The 26,635-nt window shown below is 47.3% G+C and overlaps 1 protein-coding gene across 7 annotated transcripts in view; it reads left to right on the plus strand.

The window, feature by feature from the left end:
- NTRK3 (neurotrophic receptor tyrosine kinase 3) overlaps positions 1 to 26,635 on the plus strand; it is a 455,727-nt gene that overhangs the window by 359,539 nt on the left and 69,553 nt on the right. The window contains exon 14 of one of the 7 annotated variants that reach the window (XM_073304184.1): positions 5,781 to 5,833. The exons of 5 other annotated variants lie outside the window; for them this stretch is intronic. Coding sequence is in view for 1 of the 2 variants with exons in the window: in XM_073304186.1 (XP_073160287.1) it covers positions 5,781 to 5,899 (119 nt within the window). In the remaining variant the exon portion in view is untranslated. Of the gene's footprint in view, positions 1 to 5,780; positions 8,381 to 26,635 lie in introns of those variants that run through there. One more of the 7 variants, XM_073304186.1, reaches the window with a different exon arrangement.

Below are 26,635 nucleotides of genomic sequence, written 5' to 3' on the forward strand. Positions count from 1 at the left end.
ATGCACTGGGTCTCTGAGTAGCTTTAAATAGCTGCATCACAGTGCATTGGGGGGGGAGGGGGAGGGGGAGGGGGGAAGAGTCTGGCTCTAATCTTTGATGACATGGGAGTGTCAGGAGCAAAACACAGAGCACCTGCATATGTTGTAGCAACCTTGACATGGTTGTAACAGAGCTCAAAGTGGTCTTTTTATTTCTGTCACACACTTTCTCTCAAATTCATGCTTTTTTCCATCCTGGTAAACACTTTCCCTTTCTGCTTCAGGGGCTTTTCTTAAGGAGAGGGGGAGTGATGGGGAAATCTTGGATCTCTGCCTTTTAGGCTATCCAGCTACAGCATTTAGTATCTTGGAACCACTCCATCCACAAAGGAGTTCCAGAGAAAACAAACTTGTGATCCCAGCTAATATGGAAATGTCTCAGATAAATGGAGGCAACAGCAGAAATATTCTGGATACGGGAATTCTTCTGAGCAAAGGTTTAATGAGTCTGACACAGAGTCTTAAAGATACTGTGGACACCAAATGGAAAGCTGTGAACACTGCTTTCTTCACAAAGACTCCTGCGTAGTTGTTGGGTGTTTTCAGTATTTCTCTTCCTCTGTGTTTTAAGAATGAGAAAAATCTGTATGAAAACAGGATCTTTGTGCTTTATCTGCTTCTGCTCTTTATTCCACACATCCCCAACCGAGGTCATGATCCTCTGATTGTGACATCACAGTTGGTTCCTGTGGAGATGCCAGAGATGCCACAAATGGAGGGTTATAACTTCAGCTGGCGCCTAAGCCGGAGAGGTGTTAGGCAATTTCAGCTCCCCTTGAGGTAAGTGGGAGTTGTTTGTTCAGGCAGCTCTCCTCGAGCCCAGGGAGAATAAACAGCAGTAAAAGGTGAAGCTGCTGCTCATGGACAGAGATCCTGTTTCCATGCAAATGTTCCCCAAGAGTCAAGCCCCAGGGACAAGGGGAATTGACTGAGGCAGTGAAAAGTGATGCTGCCTTTCCAATAGGGATGTTCACTAGCTCCCAGGACCCATTCTGAAGCTGTTAAATGGGGTTGGTTCCACTCTAACGCTGACTTGATATTAGACCGCCCCAGTGAAGCTCTTCCAGGGGCCTAATTCTTCTCTGTCATGCTGGTGAAAATCAGTAGTAACTCCCTTGAAGTTGGGGAGTTTGTAACACGGGAGAAGATGAGAGGAAAATCAGGCCCCGTGGCTTTAGCTTGGAGTGCAGAGAAGGCAGCATGGCTCCAGTCTTGCGGGAGAAGGGAAAGCAGCACCTTGGTTCACTTTCTGTTGATCCGCTGTGGCTGGAATTGTAGTTGCTGGTCCCCTGAAAGTGGGGGGGGGGGGCTCCTGAAGGAGCCCTCGCCTCTAAAGCATAGCCCTGAGGCTGAATGTCTCCCAGAGCGTTCACAAGTTCCAGGGCATGATGAACTTCATGGGGCTTTCCCCCGTCAGGATGTACAAGCGACTCTCCTAACCCTGAACACACAGACTGTTGTGAACCATCTTCCACTGGCTCCGGTACATCGACTAGACTGGATGGCACCAAACAGCACTCCCATCTCTTGTCTTCTCGGATGTCATTCCGAGGAGCACTCCTCCTACGGAGAGCTATAAAAGATACCCGGACCCCGGGTTGTTCTTGCCTATGTTACAGGTTCTAGTGTAACATGAGAAGGGCAGGAGTGGGAACGCTATCAAGTAGTTTAGGCCTTAAATATGAGTGAGGTTAGCGCAGCTGCAATTTGCTGGAGATTCTCCTCCCGGTTCTAAATAGCTGTTGTTAATTTGGCACTACCTCTCTTTCCCGAGAAAGAAACACAGAGTCACCGTAGCCCGTGCTGCGCGCACCGCAGCCTATGCTGCTGCAGTGAAAACAGCTTCCACCCAGCCAGCAGGCGGAGGTTCACTTGCAAACAGTTCCCACAACTGTGTCTGAACTGCTAGTGCCCTAGCTGACGACGTGCCATTTTCTATATAATTACCTGGGCCTACCCGCCCTTTGCGGCACCACCTGCCCATTCCTCATGTGACCTGGGGGAATCCAGCGTTTGAAAAGCCCCAGGCTGGATTGCACTGTAAAATGTTGGCAGAGTGAGAGGCAGACAGTTAGTGTACTACAGGGACCCAACCGGGAGGAGGCTGGGCTCTGGGTTCCCTTTTAAAGTAGCAAAAGGTGCTGGAAGCTGTTTAAAGGCCAGAGCAGAAACTAGGGAGAGTCAAGGAGGATGAGAAGGTAAATGGCTAAGTCAAGAGGAAGGGTGATTACGTATCCCTGGGACAGACGCCCTCAATCCAACTCTCTTTTCAGCAGCTACCCCGTCCCAGATTGCTTAGGACAAGTGCTCCATCCGATCCTGCCCTCCCCAAGATGTTAGACCGCCTTGCATCTAGTAATGTACAAGCCAGATCTGAGCCCCTTTCCTCCCTCACCAGCAGCCAAAACTCTCTATGCATTTGCTCCAGTACAATCACATGACCATTAAGAAGGGTGGTTTATTATTAAACTGCTCTCCATAGACTAGTGATGGGCAAAGGGGTGAGGAACAATCACCCTCATCCTGAAGTGTTGCCTGTTCTTAGAGTCCGATTTTCCACAAGGCTTTGAAATGCCTGGCTGGTCACTAGTTACCAATATATTGGAGTGTTTTCCTCCCATTTTCCAGCTGGTACTGTACCGAGTGAGAACTTCACAAGAAGAACTGTTTCAAGATTTCCCCAGCCTGCTCCAAAAGCAGAAGGTGCCAGAAATCCTCTTTTCATGAGATTTCCAATCCAGTTTTGCAGGAGCTAATGGTTCGGCCAGTAAAGCTGATGCTTATCCCATCTCTGAATCTTTTGAGATTCACCCATTCCAACCCTAGACATCACTGAGGACATCATCCATCTAACATATGACAACAAAGAAGAAAACCTAGCAAAAGCCATCTTAGTTTCTGATCCATATGAAACAGAACAGGGTAGAGGACTGCAGAGTGGGAGAGGAATAGTTGAAAAAGAGCAAAATCTGCCAGAAAAGGAATATAGTTTTGCAACTTCTCTGAGGATTTTACAAACAAGAGAGAGTAAAAGGCAACAATTAAACGCCATAAAAGAGTACTGGACAGTATCTCATTTTTTGCCAGATCATTTGTAGGTCTGCTCAATACCCTAATCCTTGGGAAACATGGACTTCCACCCCAGCACACCTCACATTGTCTCCCAGTAAGAGGCACATGCCACCTATCAGACCCAAATTGGCTCCCATCCCATGCAGACCCAGCATTCTTGCTCTTTTATTTATCGTCCATGGAGACCTTTGAAGCCTCCAGCTGTGCTGACAGATCTTACCACTGATGGATGCTAATTGAATGAAGCCCTAGGACTTTCCAACTCCTGGCCTGGCTGATTTTTCATGTGCCTCTTGCTTGAGGGTCTTGGTACCTAGCAGGCTTTGGGTCTGCTGCACACACTGGTTTTGCAATAAAATAAAGCAGAGACCAGAACTCTGCAGAGACACTTGCTTTTGTTGAAAGTTGACTCCTCCAGCCATCCGCCAGTGAATTTAAAGTGCAGTTATACTCTGAAAAGTGACTGGGTAAAAATGCCATTCCGGGGTGCCATGTTTATTGTCTGCCAATGACTCTGATAATAAGTGTGCTCAGTTTACACATTCGTTTCTAACTGTCAGCCAAGCTGGGATCTTTCTCACCAGGAATGAAGATTCTGCTGCTGGAACTTGGTTAACAGTTTTGGTTATGATAATTGAATCTAGCTCACTGTCCCAAAGACATGTCGATTCTGCAAGGCCAACAGCAATAACAGATAGTTAAAATTATTTTTGTCTGCAAAGCCAGCAGATCTGACTGCTACATGCATGCAGGGATCCGATGAGGAAGAAGGGGCCAGTTTTATAAAGGTGCTTTTCAGGGTAGAACTGCATTTTACAATTAAAAGAGATGATTTTTTGCTGTCTGGCTTGGATTCAGGGTTTAGTGAGCACAGACCATCTGTTCCTGTCCCTTTCGTGTCTTATCAAGTAGAGGTCACCCTGCATGTTGCAATCAAAGGGATAGGTTCTCCTCTGCACACTGGCTGCTCTGGTAGTAGCAGCCCCAAACCTGGCTTCAGCAGTTGGTTTGAGGATTCCCTGCCCAGGGGAATCCTTGAGTTGTGTAGAGTGGCTAGAGCAGCACTTGCACCCTTCAGGTAGGGCAAAGGTATCCCAGTGATTCCCAGCTGCTGGAACTGTTCAGGAGTAGCTGGTATAGATATATGAGCCTGAGGCAGCATTAATGGTCATTATCGACCAGACTGGCAGCCTGATGGACCTAGGATTAGGAAAGCACGAAAGATGGCCTCTAAGCTACTTTTGCACCCTCTTTGCCCAAGCTTCATTGACAGCAACTCAGCGGTAGCTCAGGAACTACCTACCTCCGACGACATCGACCATCCTCGCTCCTGCCCATCTCATTCCATTGTGGCTGCCTCCGTGTTACAGGAATATTATCAATGGGAGTCCACAGAAAGAATTGAAAAATTGGCTCGGCTAGATGACAGTGGAAGGGCAGACACGGGAATTCTTTGCAAGTACCTGCAGGTGTAAGCACCAAAGAGGGAGGTACATGGGGCTAGACATCAGAGGGGTAGAACTAAGCAAAGCAAAGTTTAGGATGACCATTGGAAAAGTGTCCTAACAGTGACCCAGAACGTGCCCGCCCACCCTTGTTCAGATTCACAGGAGAGGGCTCTGGAACAGGAAATCACCAGGTTTCACCCATGGAGATTCCCCCACATTGTTCCATCAGGAACAGATGAGGTTAGCTCCCCCTAGCGCCTGGAATAGGACAAACCTGGTGATGGTGGCTCCATTGGAGTCACAGTAGTAGGGACCTTCGGAGGCTGAGCCTGCCCAGGGAGGAAGCACTGTGCAGAAATGACAATCCCAGGCTGCTGGTTTTGCCTGGTAGACGCCTTGGGACTGAAGGAGGGATGAAGTAGGCATTCCCTGTCCCACACTCTCTTCCTTCTGACCTGACCAGGGCAGACCCTAGACCCACAGATTACCCTTCCAGGCGGGAAGGAGGCAATCCACGTACAAGTGATCCCCTCAGAGTATAGCCCTTGAGACTGAGGGGACAGGCTGGGCAATAAAATCAATGAGGCTGTGAAAGGTTGTCAGAGGAATAGTAGCGGGAGCTCTTGTGCTTTAGCTTTTCGAAACTAGACTGGGGACACCGCAGCAGGGAGATCCCCCCCCCCTCCGCTTCCCCCCACAGGAGATGGACTAGGTGTGAACTAATAGGCCTATACCATCTCTAACTAATGTGAATCTGTTGGGAAAATAGTTCACAGAGCACTTAGAATCATAGAATATCACAGTTGGAAGGGACCTCAGGAGGTCATCTAGTCCAACCCCCTGCTCAAAGCAGGACCAATCCCCAACTAAATCATCCCAGCCAGGGCTTTGTCAAGCCTGACCTTAAAAACCCCAAAGGAAGGAGATTCCACCACCTCCCTCCTTGTTCTGTCGCACCACCACTCTTCCCTGTCACAATCATGTACCTCCTGAAGCCTCTGTCTTTCCCTTATGGACTGAGATAGCCAGCTAAGCCCAGCAAAGAGAGGGCAGTTTGACTTTAATTTAGCTACAGCCGTTTGCTGGTTATTCGTTTGATTCTTTTTAAATAATTATATGTGTGTCGGTATCTCTCTCTTTTTTTCTAGTTTTGCTCTTTTTTGTTTTTTCGTTTACTTTATTTTGCTTTTTTCTTTTTTCTGTTTTTTGTTTTTCTTTTAGGTTTCAGAGAAATTATGTTGAATCCAATAAGCCTCCCTGGACATTCCAAACCTCTTAACCAAGGCATCTATGTTGAGGATGTCAGTGTTTATTTCAGCAAAGGACGTCATGGCTTTTAAAAACTCCTTAAAGGTCCCTGTTTTGATGCCAAGTTTATAGGCTGTGTCCTCAGAGCGGTGGGAAGCAGTGAGCGTGCTCTGTACGGATCAAGGCCTTCTCCTAGTAGGACTCTGCAGCCCCGTCGGTACACACGTTAAAGCCAACCGAAACATGTGGTTGTCTGTCACCAGATATCAGGGTTGTTCTTTTCCTCCAATAGTCGCTGTGTTTGTTAGATGTTCCTGCAAGGCCCCACAGCCACAATGAGAGCAAATAAAGAAAATTTAAAGCCCAATTTAAAGGAGTCATTCTAATGACACAGTAAATAATTGCACTTTTGCTTGAAACAACCAAACTGATACTGTTAGTCATGTCCTCCTTGCTTGGAGTTCTCCTTGTAAGCTTGTGTCTTCACAACACCCAGCGAATGTCGCCATCACCTTTTCTTGTAGCAACACCATGGGAGGTCTCCCAGGGCGAGCGGAGATGTGAGATCCTGGAAGACACTAATGCAGAGCGAAGACTCTTGGTAAGAACAAAGGAAGCCCTCTGCTCCCAGTTTTTGCACAGAAAATGATGTTGAAAGTGAAGATGGGCAGGAATAAAAATCTTACTTCTCTGACAGGAGAGAATGTGGTTATTTTTGACATACAACTGTCCTAGGAGGCTTTTCTCTTTTGTGTGTGTTAGAACAGCTCTTTGGAGCTGACCATATCATTGTTGTGCTTTGGTCTCTCCCTACTGCTGGAATGATGAGCTTTATCTGAGGAGGTTCCTGGACTTCCCACCTGGATGGAACATCAGTGGTGTAGGAGGGTTGGTGACCTTGCCAGGACTAGGGCAGTAAGCCAAGTGAAAAAGCATATCAGACACATCCTTCCGCAGTCAGTGAACCCATGGGCCTTTTTCCCTCCCCTCCTTCCTCACTGAGGTAGAGATGTAGTGTAATCCAGTCATGTACACAGAACGATCAGCTCAAGGCAGACAAACTGAAGGGGATGAAAAATAAACATTCTGTTGCTTCTTCGGTGGCATAAACAGAAATATTGATCCTGTTCTCTGGTCAATATTTGTATGTTTTTTTTTTCTCTTGCCTTACTCCATCCTCAGCCTCTCAGATGGAAAAATAAAACCTTTGATCCTACCCTCACGAGAAGACGACTGCCTTAACGGCAACTCACAATCTGGACTGGCCTGGGATGGGTCTCTCCTTGGATACTCTGGAGAGAGTGTGTATGGGAAAGGAAGATGTGCTCACAGACACCACTGAAAACCTATAAACATGAGGCAGGTTTTCAAGGAGGAGGATCCAGGTTTGGTCAGATCCCTTTCTGGCAGGAGTTGCAAACTGTGAGCTCCCTCACCAGTCAGTTAACTTGCTTGCCTCCCTCCATGGCCTGAGACGATGTTTAGCATCACCAGCCCTAATAGGTTGCTGCCATTGGGAAGTGAGAAGGTTCCCCCTCAGCCAGCATTGAGCAGAAGTGTAAGAACGGGATGTTCCATTGTCATCCTGCCCTTCACAAGTGTCACGTGTGGAACATTCCTGGAGATTGCAGGAATGTTCTCGAACTCCACACAGGGATGCTCCACTGAACATTCCATTCTCTTGCTTCTTTTAGTGGTTCTCATGCATAAAAATGTGACGTATAATAGAAGAGAAATGGTGGCAGTTTGTTTTAAATTGATGCATACACATGAAGTGGCAGCTGCATTAGAATTGGGAGAATTCAGTGCGGATCACATAAGGACCCACAACCAAAACTTGAACTGAAGGGTAATATCTCATGAAATTTCCAGCCCAAATTGGAGCAAGAGAGGTGGGAAAAGTACGAGGAGATGACCTGTTGCTTTCATTATTTCCACCTTGATTTTGAAGATTCAGAGAGTTAGGAGATGCTTCACAAAAGCAGCTAACAGCTGGGTGCTTGTCCAAACTGAACTCCCCTTATTCTGAAATTCGCCCATCCCATTTGGGGATGTCTTGTTCAGGATGAACTGCTCAGCCTCGTAGTCCTCTCCCCTTGCATTGCTCAGGGGATTCTGCTCTCAACTGTATGTGTCAGACTTAGAGATATGTGGGCCTGACCCAGAGCCTTGTCTTCAAACGCCCTGTTGGAGGACTGTAGAATTTTGCAGCTCAGGCCCATCTCTGCTCAGAAGTTGTCCCCCCGACCGTGCGGAAAAATTTAAAACAGTTCTCCCCACTGTGATTGATGTCTCAGTTATTTAAACACCAACTAAAAGTCTCTGGTTCCTCACTGCTGAAAATGACAGCCGGTCGCAGTCATTTGCATTTGGTGGCTTTAAGTAGCAAATCTAAGGATTTTTTTTTTAATTATTGTAAATCATTACCTCATTTCCTGTCAGTGAGAGTCCTCCATTCCCGAGCATTCTTATCTTGCCATAACTATCATCTTGTGCTATGGAAATGGGACAATCCCTTTTTCACAGAGACTATAGGGGTGTTCAATGTCTAGTTTCTTAATAAACACTTTATTTTCTAACGAAACACCTGCATCAGGTCTGTTCTTTGAAGACAAAATAAAGAAAAGGTGAAACTGACGCCTCCCATACTTTACCGCTTAATTATGCGTTCTGGGTACAGGTTTTTGGTTGGGAGGGGAATTTGCTGTTCTGGTGTGAAAAGTGCTCAGCTCTGATGCTTGGCTCTGTCACCCATGTTGGTTGGGAGGCCGGTCTTCTCATAGAACTGCGGCTCTGCTGACTACGTGTCTGAATAGCTAGTGATTTCCAGCCACCCAGCAGCACTTATCTCCAATGATCTCCCTCTCTGGGACACAGCAGGCCAACAGGCAATTTAAGGGCTTACAAAGACGGGCTCCTTTGCTGGAGGACAGAGGAATGAGTGGTGGCGCTTAGCTCATCGTTTTATCTGGGTCTCTGAAGCTTGCCTCAGCTCTACACGTGCATGTGCCAGAGCAGATGTCCCAACAAGGATCCTGCATCCGGAAGAGCTATCCCGTTAAGCTGACAGCTGCGAATGGCGTGTAGAGTGGGGATGAAGGTAACTTTGTTTTACTCAGCCTTTTTCCCCATCTTTGTCTAAGACAAATGTCTCAGCTGCCCGAGGGCTTGAGTTGAGACTCTCCATGAACTGTCAGGCTTGGTAAATGGGAGAGATGGTGACAGCTTTGCCTATGAGGCTGTCAGTGGGAGTTGTCATTTTCATAACGCTCTCACCGCCACCACACCAACCTGTCCGTGTCCATGTGTGCGTATGCAAAAGGAGGGGAGAAGCTCCAGAACGGTGCTGGATGGGAGATATTGGAACTGACAGCAGTGGGATGTTGCAGGAGCGGTTTCACTGTAACTCTCCTGAAAAGGCCCGAGGAAGTTCTGATGGTCTCTCACTGGCCCCCAGTGAGCAAAATAAGGTTCCATGGTCTGGCATCAGTCTGCCTCTCTCATGTCCTGAGCTGACTTTCAAACACACTCATTGTACGGGCGCCATGAGCAGGTTTCTGCCTGTGCTTCTAATTACAGTATCTCTGTGCCTGGTGAATGGGTGCTGGGTTTGACAGCAAAAAGGTCTTGTTGAGCCCAGGGTGCCCTTCAGGCTCTCTCCCATTCCAGGTCCCGTGCCAGTGTATCTAGAGAGGAGGGGATGTGCTCCTCTGAGGGGAGTGGGCATGATTCACAACCTCAAACAGAGGCTGACCAACTCAATGCTGCACTGGGTGCCATACCCCCAACTTCCCCCAGGCGTGCTGGAAGCATGCAGCCAATGGGAGCTCACCCCAATCTTTCCCTTTGCCCAGTGTGCCAGTACCCTGGTTGGGGTTCACAGATCAGTAATGCTGCCAGCCAGGACCTGATCATCGATTACTGTAGCCTGGCATTATGGCCCAGTTATGGTCAGTCTTCAGTCCACCCGCCTTGCATGTCCATGGAAGCTGATTTCTCCAAGCATCTGAATTCCCATGACCTCAATATATTTTGGAAACTGTGAACCCCAGATAAGCAGGCATAGTTGTGTCTTAGTGCTTGAAAGAAGCAGCAGGGGTTCTCATTGTGCTTGCTGGTGGGTTTGGGGGTTTTTGTACCTGGTGGCGGATCACTAAGACTTGTATTAGGACTTCATGGTTACTGAGACATCAGTCATGTGAGCTAGTGGCCAGGTAAGCTTCTATGTAAAATGAGTCTGGCCAAGACTGAGGTGCATAGGCAGAGCTGTGTGGAACAGGAGAGGGTGGCGCAGGTCAGGACTGCGCTGCTGGCAGAGCATGCTCAGGAAGCTTTCACAGGCACTTGCCTGCACTCTGTCCAGCTCTGTTTCCCCAAACTGCACAGGGCGAACTCAGAAACTCTGACTACTGTTTTGTTGATCTAGGAGGCCATTAGCACTGATCAGCACGCCATACCAGAGAAACCAATAAAGCTCCTTTCAAGAAAGCCCCGCTACTTGCTTCCTTCCCCCATCCCGCCCCTAAGTTCTCCATGCTCCCAGCCTCCTCCTTTGTCCACTGGGCAGGGACAGGGCAAGCTGCAAAGGAACCCCTACCTCTGTCAGCTAACTGCAGTGGAGCATCATCCCTCCATTTCGATTTGTACCCAGTGCAAGCTGCAGATCTCACAAGGTAAGCCCTGGTGTCAGCAGAGGATAAAGAGCCCTCGATACAGCAGTCAAGCTTTAAACACAGGCTTGAAGGAGCCGAGAAAGGAGCGCGCAAAAGAGATCAATGAAGGGCGACTTCATTTTTGCTTAACGCTTTGAACCGTTCCGGCTGTGGCTTAAGTAATGAGCCAAGGAGTCCTTGTTACCTCGATATTTACCGATGCCTCCAGGCGCTGATCAATTGACAGAAAAGTTTAACAAGTCACAGGAAAATGAATGCAGCCACTTTAAAGGGGAAATAGGTTCTCCTTTCCTCTACCCTCCAGCTCTTTGGGCTAACTCTCAAGTTCCATGGCTTTATCCCCTCTTGTCTCTGCATCCTGAGCTCCCAACATATTGTTTAGAGCTTCTGCTCTGCATGTAAATAGACTCCTGCTACGACAATCTCTTTAGTGTTGCCGTGATGGTTAGTGGTACATTAAATTCCCCAGAGTAACCACTTCTCAGTCAGCTGTGTTTTCAACCATCCGTGTTCTTATTGAGCTGTACAGAAAATGGTTCATATCCATCCATGATGTAACTCTATTAGCTTTGGTGGCTCTATCCCAAGGATGGATTTGAGCCAATATATGGCCATTTCATTCTGTCAGATGCTCAGAAATATATATATATATCCTGCTGTATTTTCCACTGCATGCATCCGATGAAGTGGGTTTTAGCCCACGAAAACTTATGCTCAAATAAATTTGTTAGTCTCTAAGGTGCCACAAGTACTCCTGTTCTTTTTGCGGATACAGACTAACACGGCTGCAACTCTGAAACCTGTCAGAAATTTAGGTTACCCTCCTTAGCACTTTCCTTACACAGGAACTGTTCACCATTCAATGCCAGGAAAGAAACAAGTGGCAGGAAGGCCAAGATAAAGACCTTTCAGAGGTTCAGTTGCCGAGCTTCTCTAGTGTTGCTGGAATCTCAGAATGGGAGATTTATCTCCTGATTAACTGTTTAGTTCTGGATTTCACCAACTTGGATATACCACAAGAGTGGTCTTTACTCATAGGAGTTCGGTATGTTTGCTTCCATCCAGTGAGTGATCTCCTCCTGCTTTTGTTCGAATCACTGGGTGCTTTGCTATTGACTTCACGGGGACCAGGACTCAACTGTAAGCCAGGAAGACTAACGGCAGAGCAGAAATCTAAAACACCCTGTTAATTGAGTTTTTCCAGGGCTTGATTTGATTTTTGGGTTAAGACTTATTTCAGTTCTTACTTTGAAAAAACTGTTCTCCCACCCTGGTAAATATATGGCAGAGTATTTCCTTGACAAGTAAATATGATGATCTTTCCAGCACTAAAGCAAAATGTCAAGTACAAAGACAATTATTTTTGAACTTTGATATCAGTTTTGAACTAGTAACTGTAACTGCTGACTAATCAGCAGGTGCGAATCCTGGTTGTTCTGAACAAAGCAAGGGAATTCATTGTGAGAGCTGGTTAAATGATTCATTTTGGGATTAGTGACTCATATGCGACCTGATTCTGGTTTCTGAGAACATGGGGTTATTCATAGGGATTTGCCCCATGGTTTCAGTGGATACCTTTCAGCACATTGTGCCTTTTTTCTAGAACAATTTGCTTCAAATATTCATTGTTGTGTTGTGTGATTGGTCCACGGTATTGTTTCTGCTCTCTGATTGGATGACTGAACATTTTTAAACAGGAAAATAGTGAAGATGACCAATGTAAAGGTGCTATTAACAATTACTACTACTGTACTGGGTCAGTCACTAGCATGGTGTTTCTGTACCGTATATGGGGATGGATATTTCACCCTAGGGATCTGTCTGGGTAGCAGAGCCTACCCACCTGTAGCAAGCAGAAGGAGGCCAGGTCTAATAGTCACCTAACAGCTTGCACTTAAGAGTCATTAAGAGACAATACCAGAGCCAGTAGCCTTAATGGCTCTAGCTGGATCTCTGGGCAGCCCACAAACTGGTCTGAACAAGGGGAGTGAGCAGGACTCATGTACACTTGCTAAAGAACCCAGGAAGACAAAGGGAGGGATGAGTGGTTGATATAGAGACAGTCAGAGACGCTCTCTAGGGGAGTCAGAGGGACCTGGACTGGGAGTCGCACTCAGACACTGGAGCCTGCCAGCATGGCTGAAGAAGTTAACCCTGGGTTGCCATTACAAGATGGTGGTGGTTGTTTTAATTCATTTTCGTGTAATGCTCTGTTGTAGCTGCTAAGTAAAACCTCTTTGTTTTAAGAGGCTGTTGGTCATTGTATCCCTGGTCAAAGGTTCCCGAAAGGAAGAAAGGTAGGTACCCGAAATCCAGGGTGATCGGCAATTGGTATTATAGGAGAATCACCAGAGTTTACCCTGAGACAGGTAGGGCAAGAGACCTGACACCTGAGGTGGCTGCATTCAGAGAGACTTGAAAGGGGCAGGGGTGCAGCTAGCCCTATAACCATGACACTGGTAGATAACAAAGTTTTGTAACACATTTTTGGATAGAGAATCATTGGTGCTAACAGTTTTGGGGTTTAGGAATATTTTTCTGCATGTCTGTGAGCTGTCCATATACTCATGAGTAACAAGAATCGGAGCCTATGAATGCACCTGAAATCTGTGCTTTTAGTGATAACAACTGTGATTTTTTTATTTTTATTTTTTAACCTTTTTGACCAGCTCTATTAAAGGCAGTGTCAGTCCCGTAGAAACAGAAGTAAAACTAGGGCTGCGTGCCTCCTGCCCTGATTTTACTGGGGTTATTTCCAAATGAATAAATTAGAATGGTCGCACTCTTTGAGCTGACTAGGTGAGAAATAAAGTGTCCTGCAGCATCTTTTAGGGCCGGCCTGTCATCCTAACAGGACATGTGTTGAATGCATGATGCTGTATTGCTGCTGGTCTGTGTGTACCGAGCCCTGACCCCGATGGAAGCCTGGGTGTGGACACTATAGCAATACCACTAGTAAATAATAACAGTGACCACATGCCAATGGTGTGCCGGTGTTCCAAACATCATGACAGGTGAGTTTGTTACGCTGGGCAAACTGTTAAAGGTGGCTTTTCTGCTTGCAACTTCCTGTGTGGTCTTTGTGTCTGGTACGTAAGTGCAGTCAGCGATATTTTGGATCAAGAATGCATTTTGGTTTTGCTGCCATAAGTTTCTGGCAATATTTTGAGGGTCTTTGGAACAGCTGTACATTCGCATAAGCAGATGAAAGCCAATCCTGGATTGATGCTGTGCTATCCAATGCCCCACAGAATGCAGCAGTAACTGCATAGTTGTCTTGTGCTTCCCATTTCCCAATCAATTGGTGCCAGAGAGGTTTGCACATTTTAAAGTGTTCAAGCATAGCGTGTATGCTCAGCAATGCCAGAATAACTCCAAAGATACTCATCCCCCAAAGACACCACATCTGACAGCATGCAGACATTGCAGGCGATTGAGAAAGGAACTCTTTTAAAGAGATAGGTAAGTGCTGAATTTTCACTTTCCAGGAGGCTACTATTTATGACACATTGAGTTCAAATCTGTCTTAAATCGACAGCGAAAGTGAGTTTGGTGGATCTGATCCCAGTGTATAATGGGCATCTGTCAACATCAGACAGCCTCGAAAGAAATTGTCAGTTTCTGCCCAGGAAAGGGTCTGGGACTGCAGTAGCAGAAAGTGCTGCGGGATTGGAACTGTGTGGGGACCCAAATGTGGAACAGTGGGTTGAGGCTGTAGATCAGGATTAAGGTTCATTGGCAAGGCTATTTAGCGGTTCAGGACCGGGTTCAGGACCAGGTCAGAATTGAGGTACATTGGCAGAGTTGCGTGTGGTGTCCCAAACTATCCAACATGCCTTTGCAGAAGGATAGAAATACAATGTCTAATACTAGGTGGTGCTGCCAGTCCCTGATTTTCATTGGCAATAGAAAAAAACAAAAATGACCTTCATGCTCCTTTTCTTCTGTCTGATCCCAGCCGAGTATGTGTCATAAGACACTTGTACTGGCTGTGTGATTTCCATCTAGCCTGGGGTGTTCTACTTCCTCCTCTGTGAAAAAGAACTTTAAAATGCAAGAATCAGCCTGACTGAGCTGAGAGTCAAGATGTGAACAGGAGGACTGGACCAGATACCTATGGGGGAAAGTAACTGAACCTGCTTCTTGCTCTACACCATGTGCCTCCTCTGGCAGGACATGGTCAAAAACATGGGAGAAGATGAAAACAACCAAGGTCCAGCAATTCCCCATTCCACATATACACGCCACGTTTGCACTCTCATGACACCCTCGCTACGTGAACCCAACAGAAGCTCCACACTTATTGCTTCAGAAGAGGGCAACAAGGTCCCTGCCAATGCATCTTGGAGGAAAATTCCTTCCCATGCGTAGAGTCAGTTTATCTTGACCCTGTTCATCTGTGAGTGACTCTTGGGAGCTCTATTCTGTTCAGGTTCTTATATCACCCTCATCACCATAGTATCTGAAGCATCTAATCCTGTTTATCTTCTAAGACTCCCCTTCCAGACATCTCCCAAGCTTGAACCCTGTTGGCATGAGTTTCCCAAACATGTCACAAATTGGAATTGATAGCAGATTTCGGAGAAGTGGAAACTTCTTCTGTCAACAAAGGGGGTCACTTTTAGGAGACAGAGGGAACACCAGCAGCCTGAGATGTGCAACAGCTTGGCCAAAAGCTGGAGAGAAGCCACCATCTTTCTAAGGTAGTATGGACTAAGACCCACAGCATGGGAAACTGTAGTACCCAGCCAGCAAGAGACAGTGGGTATGTCTACACTGCAGTGTAAGCCCAGGGTTAGTGGGACTCGAGTCAGCTGACCTGTATTAGGGAACCCTGGGCTTGAGCATCTACATTGCATTTTAAGGCTATGTTAAAACTTTTTTAACCCATGCTCGAACCTAGGGCTGTGGTGTCCACGCTGCAGTATGCAGACCCAAGTCAAAGTAATCGTATCCCAGTGTCCCTAGTGCCTTGTCCCTCCCCCAAAATATGGTCACTCTAGCCCTAGGACTGTGGTGCACTGTGGAAAAACTTTACTGCCCGCCCTGCATGTTACTAGGAAGCAGCTCGCTTTGCAAAGGGTTTGATCAGTTCACTCTCCATTGCAAACCCAGGAGGCTCTTTGATAGTGTTCTTGCAGATGGGTGATCAGAAAGATGGGTTAATGCTGACCTGGGCTGTTGCTGCTGTTTGCAAAAGGGGTGTCACTTCCATTTTCAATGGAGTGGATTGCAGACTGTTGGGATAGAGAGGACTAAGGAAGTTGTCCCATGGAATTGTGGGATACTTGCGACTGACTAAGCGGGGCTGCACCTACGCTGCAAAGCAATAGGGTTTGGATCCTGGATCCTGGCTTAACTCAAGCTTGGATACTCTAGCCCTGCAGGGTCCTGGGACCCTGGATCCAAGTCCTGGGTTAGCACAATTGCAGTTTAGACGCAAGGTGGGTTATGCTCAAACACAGCTTTACGTGCAGTGTAGATGTACCCAGAGTGTGGACTGAAATCTGCCTCACTGGGCTCTTTCATTCCCTTGAAAGCGCTGAAGAATAAGAGAGATCTTGGGGTCGGCCCTCTCAAGCAGAATTACGGGAGTATTCAGCCTTTCTGCTTCCCTCCAGGATCCATGCGTGACACAAGGAAGAGGGGTCTTAGCTTCCAAACCCATCCTTGGCTGAACCCCTCTTTGGGATGAACAGAGTAAGGGATAGGTTCTCTGTCTGCTGATTTTCTCCTCTCTTTTGAATGAGGACTGACTCTCCCCATGAGGATTTGGTGCTTCACCATGCTCAGTTCACTGTAATAGAGCAGAGACACCTAATCTGTCTTGGAAGGTCCATCTCCTTCACTGGGACGGCAGATGTTTGGAGTGAGAAGTGAGGTAGATGTTTTTCAGTCATGGTGCAGGGAGTGTATGCATGGGCACATGCTCAGAAAGCAGTAAATATCGCCAGGCTTAGAGGTGATGTTGATTTTCCTAGATCAGGGGCTGGGTTTCGAAAGGAGTGTGATGTAGTAGGCTAGACTGGAAGTCCTGGGTTTTCTTCTCAGCTCTGCCAGTAGATAACCATGTAACCTAGTGGTAAGTCTCTGCTCCTGTGTTTCCTCATTTGTAATAATATGTAGGATGTAATAGTTCTCAACTCCCTCGCAGGGGGAGTCTGTGATGTTCCGGGGTAGATATTTAGAAACTACTGCTGTCCCGTGGGAAAAGAGGGAACACTGTCAATATCGGACACTGGGGAAGCCGTGATGCATCCTTGAGGAGGAGTAACTTGCTGCCGTAATGATTCAGTGGAGATGGGAGATGTTCTTGAGGTTGGGAGAATGTCAGGAGGTAGTTTGTTCCCTGTGCTGCTAACAGACTGAGCTTGAGTCCTCAGTGATGAGCTTTTGAGGCCTGGGGTGCAGGAAGGCAGCTCTGCCCAGCAAATAGCCTGCAATGTCAGAGAAAAAAAATGTCAAACCCCGAGGACTTCTTCCTCCCCTCCTCCACAAAGGGGCGGCCTGTCCCAGGAGGAAAAGAGAGGGCCCAGGAGCCACTCAGCACTGCACCAGACTGCCTTACAATCCTCCAAGTACAGATTCTGACTTAGTTCCATGATACTTTTTTAAAAACGTCCATGAATCATTTATAGCCCAACAGATGAAACCAAGCACCAGAGTTGAAGAAAAGGCAGAGGGTCTCAGGCAGGGAACATTCCATTATGTATTATACTAAATCTTGAATGGGTAGTACTTTTTGTCTGCCCTCTTAACCTTTACTTTTGGGCTCTCTCTCTTTCTAAAGATAACGCTCTCTGATGTGCTGGCCGTTTCAATTGTATCAAAAAAGCAGCAGCTAATCAGCTGCTTCTCTCGGTGTGATAACCGTCAGCTGGCCTTAGACAGAGCCCAAAGGCATTCCCTAGAGAACAAGCGCAGCAGCAGTGCTGACGTGGAGAGCTCAGCTGTACTGGCTTGGGATGGGGTTAGGATGAGAAGAGGGAGTCTCCAGACTCAGTTATCACCAGGGTGGTATCTGGACAGAAAAGAGTTAACAGAAAAGGATGGAGCTAGGCTGTTCTCAGTGGTGGCAGATGACAGAACAAGGAACAGTGGTCTCAAGTTACAGTGGGGGAGGTCTAGGTTGGATATAAGGAAACACTATTTCACTAGGAGGGTGGTGAAGCACTGGAATGGGTTACCTAGGCAGGTGGTTGAATGTCCATCCTTAGAGGTTTTTAAGGCCTGGCTTGACAAAGCCTTGGTTGGGATGATTTAGTTGGTGCTGGTCCTGCTTTGAGCAGGGGATTGGACTAGATGACCTCCTGAGGTCTCTTCCAACCCTAATATTCTATGAACATTAGAGTGTGTGGTCAGAGCCACAGTGCAAGGATTATTTGACTAAAGGGTTTGCTTTGAGGGACTGGATGGCTCACAAGATTGGTAAAAGAGAGATAGAGGCTTTCACTTCTGGGCTGCCAGTTCCCATGTGGCTCAGGTCAGTTGTGGGTGAAAGCTGTTGCCATCACGTGGCTGCTTGGTGGCCTATATGAACTGAGGTTGTGGATCTCAGCCCAGTTCTTTGTGGGCAGGTGTCCACGTCACAAAACCCACCACTACATTGTTGGAAGGCAGCGGAGGCCAGTGACTGAGTGGGTCATGAAAACTGTGTTGTGGTCTCCCCCAGGTCAGGGATGCAGGGGGAGAAGTTTGTATTGCATTTGTCGTGTCCTGTGGACAAAATGAGGTCTTCCATATGCAGAACTTTCTCCAGCACTTCTCACCAGCATTAAAATTCACACAAACAAAGGATGTTTCTTTTAAAGGTGACCTGAAAAAAAGGACGTTGCTTTTCATTTCTGTTTTGTTTTGCTTCTTTATGATGTCGAGAGAGAGACTGGAAGGTGGGGGTTTTCCTTCAAAACGTGTTTGTTTGCTTTTTCCCCCTCTCCTTGTTCTCCCGCGTTAGAAATTCAGATCGTGTCAGCTCTGGAAGACTCAGTGATGACTGGAGAGGTAGTAAAATGATGCACCACAAGAGCCAAGAGAGGAAAAGCTAAAACCCATTTGCTTTGCATTGGATTTTGTTAACACCTATTTAGTAACAATGCCTAATTAATAGGTGGGATAAATGTCATAGGTTCTGAGACTCAACATCCCTCCATTTCAGTTAGGTTGTGAGGGCTTACAGCAACAAGCTCTGCAACAGCCAGGGAAAAACAGACTTGAAACGCCAGCTATTTCTAAAGTAGAAGAATAACAAAAGGTTTGGCAAAAACCTTTCAGGCCTTCTTGAATCCATCATAACAAAGAAAAAACAGGGTGGGGGCATGAGTATAGGACCAAATTTTCAACTTCCTTTGCAGATCACCTTTAAAAACTCCTAAATGCTGGGTGTGGACTGGAATCCAAGGCAGCAGGCCCAACTGGGTTTGTTACTGAAAAGAACCAAGAAGGGCTAAAACAGAATCCAGGTGAGCTCTGGAAATGGAATGGAAGAGCTGCAGCTGCATTTAGCTGGCTCGCATGGATTCAGTGTTTCATAAAGCCACTTTGCCCTCCTTCTCCAGGCTCCCACAGTGATTGGCTTGAGCACAGGAGACAGCAATTTAAGGAATGCTCAGAAGACTGCTGGACTCCTTGTTTGTCAATTGCAGATTTACTCTGACCTGTTCCCTCCTATGGAAGTTGGGTGCCAGTGAAAATTCCAGCATCCAGCCTTAGCTGAGGTCTAGGTGCCAGCTTGTTAAGCAAAACAATATTCCTCCTTCCACCAAGATCTTCCCGTGATGCTAAGTGCAACTATGGCAAAAGCACACTACATTAAACCCGATGAAGCAAAAGTGTACGGACTGGGGGGAGCATGCCATGAGTATACTGAGACATAGTTTTGAAATAAAGTCACAATGTGGAAAATGTGATCTATGGAATGCTCTTGAGTTGATCCCAACTCTGGCCTTTCCTGAGACCAGACTCCTTATCACAATGAATATTAAATACTCTTTTGCAGACTAACCTGAGATCCCCTAACTCATTTCACTTTTGAATACCTAATTTCTGCACCTCTATCTAAAGACCAGCCATGTGCAGGGGCAATAGGCACTTACTATCTATTGCTTATTAAGAGGTTTAACAAGCCTGGTTAATTACAACGTACTCGAGGATTTTCTAGCTTATGAAAACTGTCCCTGTTTGTTTGTGTAATGCTTTAATACTGTAACACTCCAATTAACTGTGTGCACATATGCGTGATCGCAGGGCTTAACATACAGTGGGGATATTCAGGAGACATGGGAAGCCTTTCATATCAACCCTTGCTGCGCCAAAGAAATGTTTCTGTATTTACTGTCCAACATCTCATGTAAATCGGATCACTCCTAAAGCAGAACAATGTAACTCCTGCTAAGCAATACTCTTTTCCATGAGACCCCAGCAAACACAGCACTAGGGTTAGTTTGGGTTTGGTTTTTTTCAAAAATGGCTAATCTACTGAAGTTGCATGAGATGCCCCTTGGAGTGTTTCAGAATTTGTTCTCACCCTGTTGCTGATTACTCAAACAATTTGTACCTAATTATCTCCCCTTCTTCTTCGAGTGCTTGCTCATGTCCATTCCATTGTAGGTTTGTGTGCTTGCCACATGCACTGGTGCCGGAAGTTTTTCCCTCAGGGGTATCCGTAGGAGACCATCTCCGGTGCTCTGTGGAGTGGCACCTGTATGTCATGGTATAAGGGGTGCTGCCAGCTCCCCCCACCCTCCGTTTCTTCCTACCACCGGTGATGGTGCTGGAACATCTCTTGCTTTGGCAAACCTTCTCATTCTTAATTTGTTGAGACAAACTTTTTTCTGTAAATAGTTAAAAGTTGGTAGTAGTTTCCCTTAGTGTAGTTAATTAGTTAGTCCTGAACGGGACTCAGCCTAGGAGCGGGGCATGCCCCGATCCCCAGGCTTCAAACCCTGTGATCGCTTAAAAAAACCGATGCCCATCAGTGATCCTTATAGTAGCTGTCTGAGGTGCTTGCCTTTCCTCCCTGCATGGGTCTCTATAACTTTGGACCGTTGGGTCCTCAACACCCTGATGCAGGATTATACCCTCTAGTTTCTTTCTCTCCCCCCTCCCACTTGCCTTCCTCGTCCCTCTTCAGGGACCCCTCTCATGAGCAACTGCTTGTGCAGGAGGTTCAGGGCCTTCTGCAAGTGGGGGCCGTGGAGAAAGTCCCTCAGGAATACATGGGCAAGAGAGTCTATTCCCGGTACTTTCTAATCCCTAAAGCCAAGGGCAGGGGGTCTAAGACACATTCTGGACCTGCGAGACCTTAACAGATACCTCAAGAAGTTGAAATTCTGCATGTTCTCCCTGGCCTCCATCATTCCCTCCCTGGATCCAGGAGGCTGGTCTGCCACCCTCGATTTGAAAGATGCATGCTTCCATGTATTGATATTCCAGGGGCCCAGAGAATTCCTACGCTTTGCAGTGGATCCCACTCACTACTAGTTCACAGTGCTCCTGTTTGGCCTGGCTACGGCTCCGAGGGTGTTTACCAAATGCATGGCGGTGGTGGCAGCCTATCTCAGGCGGCGAGGTATCCAGGTTTACCTGTACCTCGACAACTGACTCATCAAGGGCCGCTCCAGGTCTCAGGTCCAGCACGACGTCTTAGTGCTACAGCTCACGTGCCGTGCTCTGGACCTGTTGATAAACGAGGAAAAATCATTAGTCCTGGTACAAAGGATAGAATTCATCGGAGTGGTCCTCAACTCAACCTGTGCTAGAGCGTTTCTGCTGCAAGACAGATTCGAGACAATGGTGAGTCTCATTGCCAGCATCTCTACATATCCCCTCACCATGGCCCGGGTCTGCCTCAGGCTGTTGGGCCACATGGCAGCGTGCCCTTGCGTCATCCACCATGCGATGCTCAGGCTGCGACCCCTCCAATAGTGGCTGTCAACAGTCTATACCCGTCCAGAGACCATCTGGACAAGATCATCACGATTCCACCGAAGGCATTTATCTCCCTGCGGTGGTGGTCCAATCCGGGGACTGTCCTGGAAGGAGTTCAGTTTGAGAGTACCCAACCCTCGGTATCTCTGATACCGGATGCCTCCGACCTCAGTTGGCAAGCATCTCTCTGCACGTTGCGGACCCAAGGGACATGGTCTCCAGAGGAGCTGACATTGCACATAAACGTCAGGGAGCTCAGGGCAGACCGCCTATCCTGCAGAGTCTTCCTGCCACACCTCTGCTGTTAAAGCATACAGATACTCAAGGACAACACAGCCTCAATGTTTTACATCAACAGGCAAGGGGGAGCTCGCTCATCGGCCCTCTGTCAGGAAGCGCTCCATTTGTGGGACTTTTGCATCCAGCACGGCATCAACCTGGAGGCGTCACACCTCCCCGGCGTCCAGAATGCGCTGGCAGATCACCTCAGTAGGTCCTCCACCCGGAGGTCGTCCAGGTACTCTTCCGAAGGTGGGGAGCTCCCCGAGTGGACCTGTTTGCCACCAGACAGAAAAGGAAATGCCAGCACTTCTGCTCTCTGCAGGGCCTAGGCAGGGACTCCCTCTCCGATGCCTTCCTTCTGTCGTGGGAGGGGGATCTGATGTACGCATTCCCGCCAATTCCGCTGGTCAGCAGGGTCCAGGCAAAAGTCAAAAGAGACAAGGCAAGGGTCATCATAATTGCCCCGGTGTGGCGTCACCAGCACTGGTTCGGCATGCTCATGAACCTGACCATGGCGCACCCATGGCCACTGCCCAGCTGTCCGGATCTCCTCTCGCAAGACCCATGGGCAGCTCCTGCACCTGAATCTACCCACCTTACACTTCACGGGTTGGTTTTGCTGAGTGGCTGAACCTGGAGGAAAGGGCCTGCTCCAGCCAGGTACAGCAGGTCCTCTTGGAAAGCAGAAAGCTCTCCACCAGAACGACTTACCTGGCAAAGTGGAAGCGATTCTCCTGCAGGGTGGAGGAGCGTGGCATCTCCCCAGCACTGTCGTCTGTGCAGTCCTGCTCCACCTTAAGCAACAAGGTCTCACGCTTTCCTCCATCAAGGTGCATTTGGCAGCCATATTGGCTTTCCACCAGCAGGTCCAGGGCAAATCAGTGTTTTCACATGACATAATCCATCCGGTTTCTGAAAGGACTAGAGCGGCTCTTCCCACCTGTCCAGGACCCATTCCACAATGGGACTTCAGCCTCATCCTCTCAAGGCTCACTGGGCCTCCCTTTGAGCCACTGGCCTCCTGCTCCCTTTGACATCTGTCATGGAAAGTAGCTTTCCTTGTAGCCATTATCTCAGCGAGGCAAGTCTCCGAGATTAAAGCCCTGACTTCGGAGCCCACTAACACAGTTTTCTACAAGGACAAAGTCCAGATGCGACCCCACCTGACGTTCCTGCCCAAGGTGGTGTCCCACTTCCACATAAACCAGGATATCTTTCTCCCGGTTCTCTGTCCAAAGCGACACTCAACTGTGGAGGAGAGGCGTCTGCATACTTTGGATGTCCGGTGCGGCCTAGCCTGGAGCACACCAAGACCTTCCGTAAGTTGACCCAACTGTTTATTGCAACCGCAGACAGGATGAAAGGCCTACCAGTGTCCTCACAGAGGATCTCTAACCGGATCACATCATGCATCCTGACCTGTTATGAATTGGCATGGACTAAGCCGCCACCTATTCTAAAGGCCCACTCAAGCAGGGCACAAGCATCCTTGGCGGCCTTCCTAGCACACATCCCTATCCAGGACATCTGCAGGGCCGCCACATGGTCATCAGTACGCAGGTTCACGATGCATGACGCCATCACCTAGCAGGCCAGAGATAACGCTGGATTCGGCAGAGCTGTGTTGCAATCGACACATCCATGAACTCCTACCCGCCTCTGGTGGTACTGCTTGGGAGTCACCTAATGTGAAATGGACATGAGCAAGCACTCGAAGAAGAAAAGACAATTACCTGTTTTGTAACTGGTGTTCTTCAAGATGTGTTGCTCATGTCCATTCCATGACCCACCCTCCTTCCCCACTGTCGGAGTTTCCGGCAAGAAGGAACTGAGGGTGGGGGGAAGCCGGCGGCGCCCCTTATACCGTGCCATATGGGCACCACTCCAGAGGCACCAGAGCCGGTCCCCCATGGATACCACTGAGGGAAAAACTTCCGGCACCAGTGCATGTGATGAGCATATGCATATGAGCAGCATATCTTGAAGAACATCAGTTGTGAAACAGGTAACTGTCTTTTCTTTCCTCCTCTTTCTTGATTCACTTGGAGAGGCCACAGGTCAGAGTTTGTGGCTGCCCGGCAGATTTTCTTGAGATGTTTATCCTTGTTTATAAAGCGCCTGGCGCAGGGTTGATGGCACGTAAATAATAAATGAAGGTAATGTCACAAACAGTTGATTCTACCGTAAGTGCAGAAACTGGACTGGAGCAGGCAGCTGAAGGTAAAGGTAAAAGCTTCCTTCCATGCACAAACATTTCAGCAAAGGGGAAAGAATGTTACGGGGGAGAGGGAATAGCAGTTTAAGGGAAATTCACCAGCTATGATAAATGCAATTGAAATAGAAGAGTAGCTAGGCACCAATGATTATATTCTCCTCAGGACTGAAATGCTGAGGAGGGTCTGCAGAAAGGGCAGCCACACAAAAACACTGGCCTTTAGGAAAGCAGACTTTAGAGGAATGCAAAATGAGTTAAAGAAAACTGGCTGGAATTCAATGCTGCCTGGGAAATCCACAGTGGGGGAGTGGGAAGTATTTAAGATACAGTTGGGAAGGCTGCACTCAAAATTCATTCCAGTAAAATAAAAAGAGCTGAAAGGGCTGACAAAAACCAGCCTAGCTAAGCAGGGAGATAAAGAGATCAAGAGAGGGCACTGATGAAATACACAGTGAAACTGTGTGGGAGGAAGACTGGGAGTTAGCCAAACAAAGAGGCAGTGGAAAGAGGAGAAAATGGAGGACCAGGCAGAAGCAGCATGCAAGACAGTTCAGGAAGCATTTCAAACAGCAATACCTTGTTCACAAATATAGCTGTGAGAGACAAAGAACCCTTTGGGAAGTTGGTGAGGAGGAGAATTTATCTTGGAGTTGCGGAGAATAGAGAGCTTATATCAGCAGTGAGGACAGTGGAGAACTTATATCAGTGATAAAGAAAAAGAAGCATTGTCAAACAGTTTTCATTTACCAAAATAGCATTCATCTTTACAGAGGATGAAGGGAAAGGGCTGCCCAAATTGAGGAGCCATTTCTCATAAGCACTGGACAAGGGAATATACTGTTTAGACAACAGGATCCGATAACACACGCACTCATAAGTGAACACGGAAATAACTGAACCTCTAACTGATGTTTTTAAAAGCTCATTGGATTTGGGACAGATTCGCCAGGATTGGAAGGTGGCAAACATAGTGCCTCCTTGTTTGTCTTAACACCAGTGAGCTGAACGTATTCTGCAGAAACTCTTGGAAATCATCTTAAAGGACGTGTTGGAAAAACACATTGCTGTGAAGGCCAGACTAGCATGAGTTGGAGTGCTGGGAGATCATGCTTAACTAGTCTGCAGGCATTCTCTGAGGATCTAACTGCCATGATAGATAAGGGAAATTTAGTGGATGTAGTATACTTAGATTTTCAGCAAGTATTTGACAGGGTTCCACATCAGAGATTGATGGTTGAGGTTAGGAGTCTTAGAGTAGGATTTTAAAATAGGAGGCTGGATAGAAAGCTGGCTTAAGAGCAAGAGACAAAACTGAGCCATTGCTGGAAACTATTCCAGCTGGAAAGAGGTCAAAAGTGTAATATCCCAGGGCTCATTTAAGCACCTCTGTTGTTCATAAGCAGTATTCATGTTTTGCATGGAGGATACTGATAGCAAGGGGCCAGATTCATCCCTGCCATAATTCCATTGGCTTTATTGATGTTTCACCAATGCTAACTCTGTGGTAAGATCTCCAAGTGTGCACAGTGGCAAACTGGATACTGGGCTGTGTTGGGAAAAAGGAGGTACTGGGAGGGAGTAAGGTACTTCTTGGACTCCGTCTGAATACTGTGTGCCACTCTGAGAATAGTCCTACAGGAAGGAGGTTTTTGTCTCAGAGGATGCGATGTGGGCAAGAGAGAGGATACCATGAAAGGATGAGTGAAGCAGTTCAGATAACCTGAGACTCTCTGCCCCTCTGAACCTCTTCCCAGGACAGAACCCATGACGTAAGAGTATAATAGGAGTAAAAATCAGGGTCATTGACTTATACTGTAGTGATGAACATAGCATAGGCAGGTAGAGCATGAGATTAGATTAGCAAAAATCGGCCCCTGATTTACTGTTCCTAGGACTTCAGTTCAAACATTGTGAGAAAACAGATAGCATGTAAACTCCTGTCCAAGCAACTTAAATGAGATTGGTCCCTGACTGATGAGGAAGGGCAACAAATGAGATTGTGGTGGGCCCGTTTCTACAGTATGCAGCCCATGGTTGGCTTCTTAACACCAGTTAAAGGGGTAGCTCTCACACATTAATCTAAAAATTGGCATCACCAGCTTCTGCAGGCTACAATGAAGTACTTTCTGGTGCATGGGATCCCTTTTATGTCTCTTCAGCTCCTTCCCTGTTTTAGCTCACGGCAAAACTTGCCCCACAAGGACTCACCGTTCTTCTTTCCGTTAACACTGTCCTTACTGTAGACCTTTCAGCTGAAGGTCTGATTAGATTCTCCCCCCGTGTCCTCCACGGCACATGTCCACAATACCCACTTAACATCCACTCATCACACTCACAGCCCATTTAGTCTCACCCGCTGTAATTCATTGTGTCCCGCGGGGTCACCAACAATACAGAATATGTTCTTCATTCTTGCCCTGGAGTTTAAGAAGAACCAAAAGGGCAGTTTCCATGGTGCAGATGATAGAAAGAATAAGTTGTTGTTTTCTTGCAATGAAAGTGATATTTCTCTCTGAAAATTTGGGCTCTGCAGGGTGGTTCTGGTGAAACAAGAGCCACCAGTGATGGAAAACAGAGTCAGCCCATAGATCTATTTTTTTTTATCCAGCATTCCAAAGTGTGCTGGGAGCCTCACAGACCAAGAGCAGGGCAGGTCCCCACATGCAGTCTAAATAAAAGTGGGACATTAGAGGTGAATACAAAAAATACAAATGGGTAGGGAAAGGAAGGAC

Source organism: Lepidochelys kempii, chromosome 10 (assembly GCF_965140265.1).
Source record: "Lepidochelys kempii isolate rLepKem1 chromosome 10, rLepKem1.hap2, whole genome shotgun sequence".
Classification (NCBI taxonomy): domain Eukaryota; kingdom Metazoa; phylum Chordata; order Testudines; family Cheloniidae; genus Lepidochelys; species Lepidochelys kempii.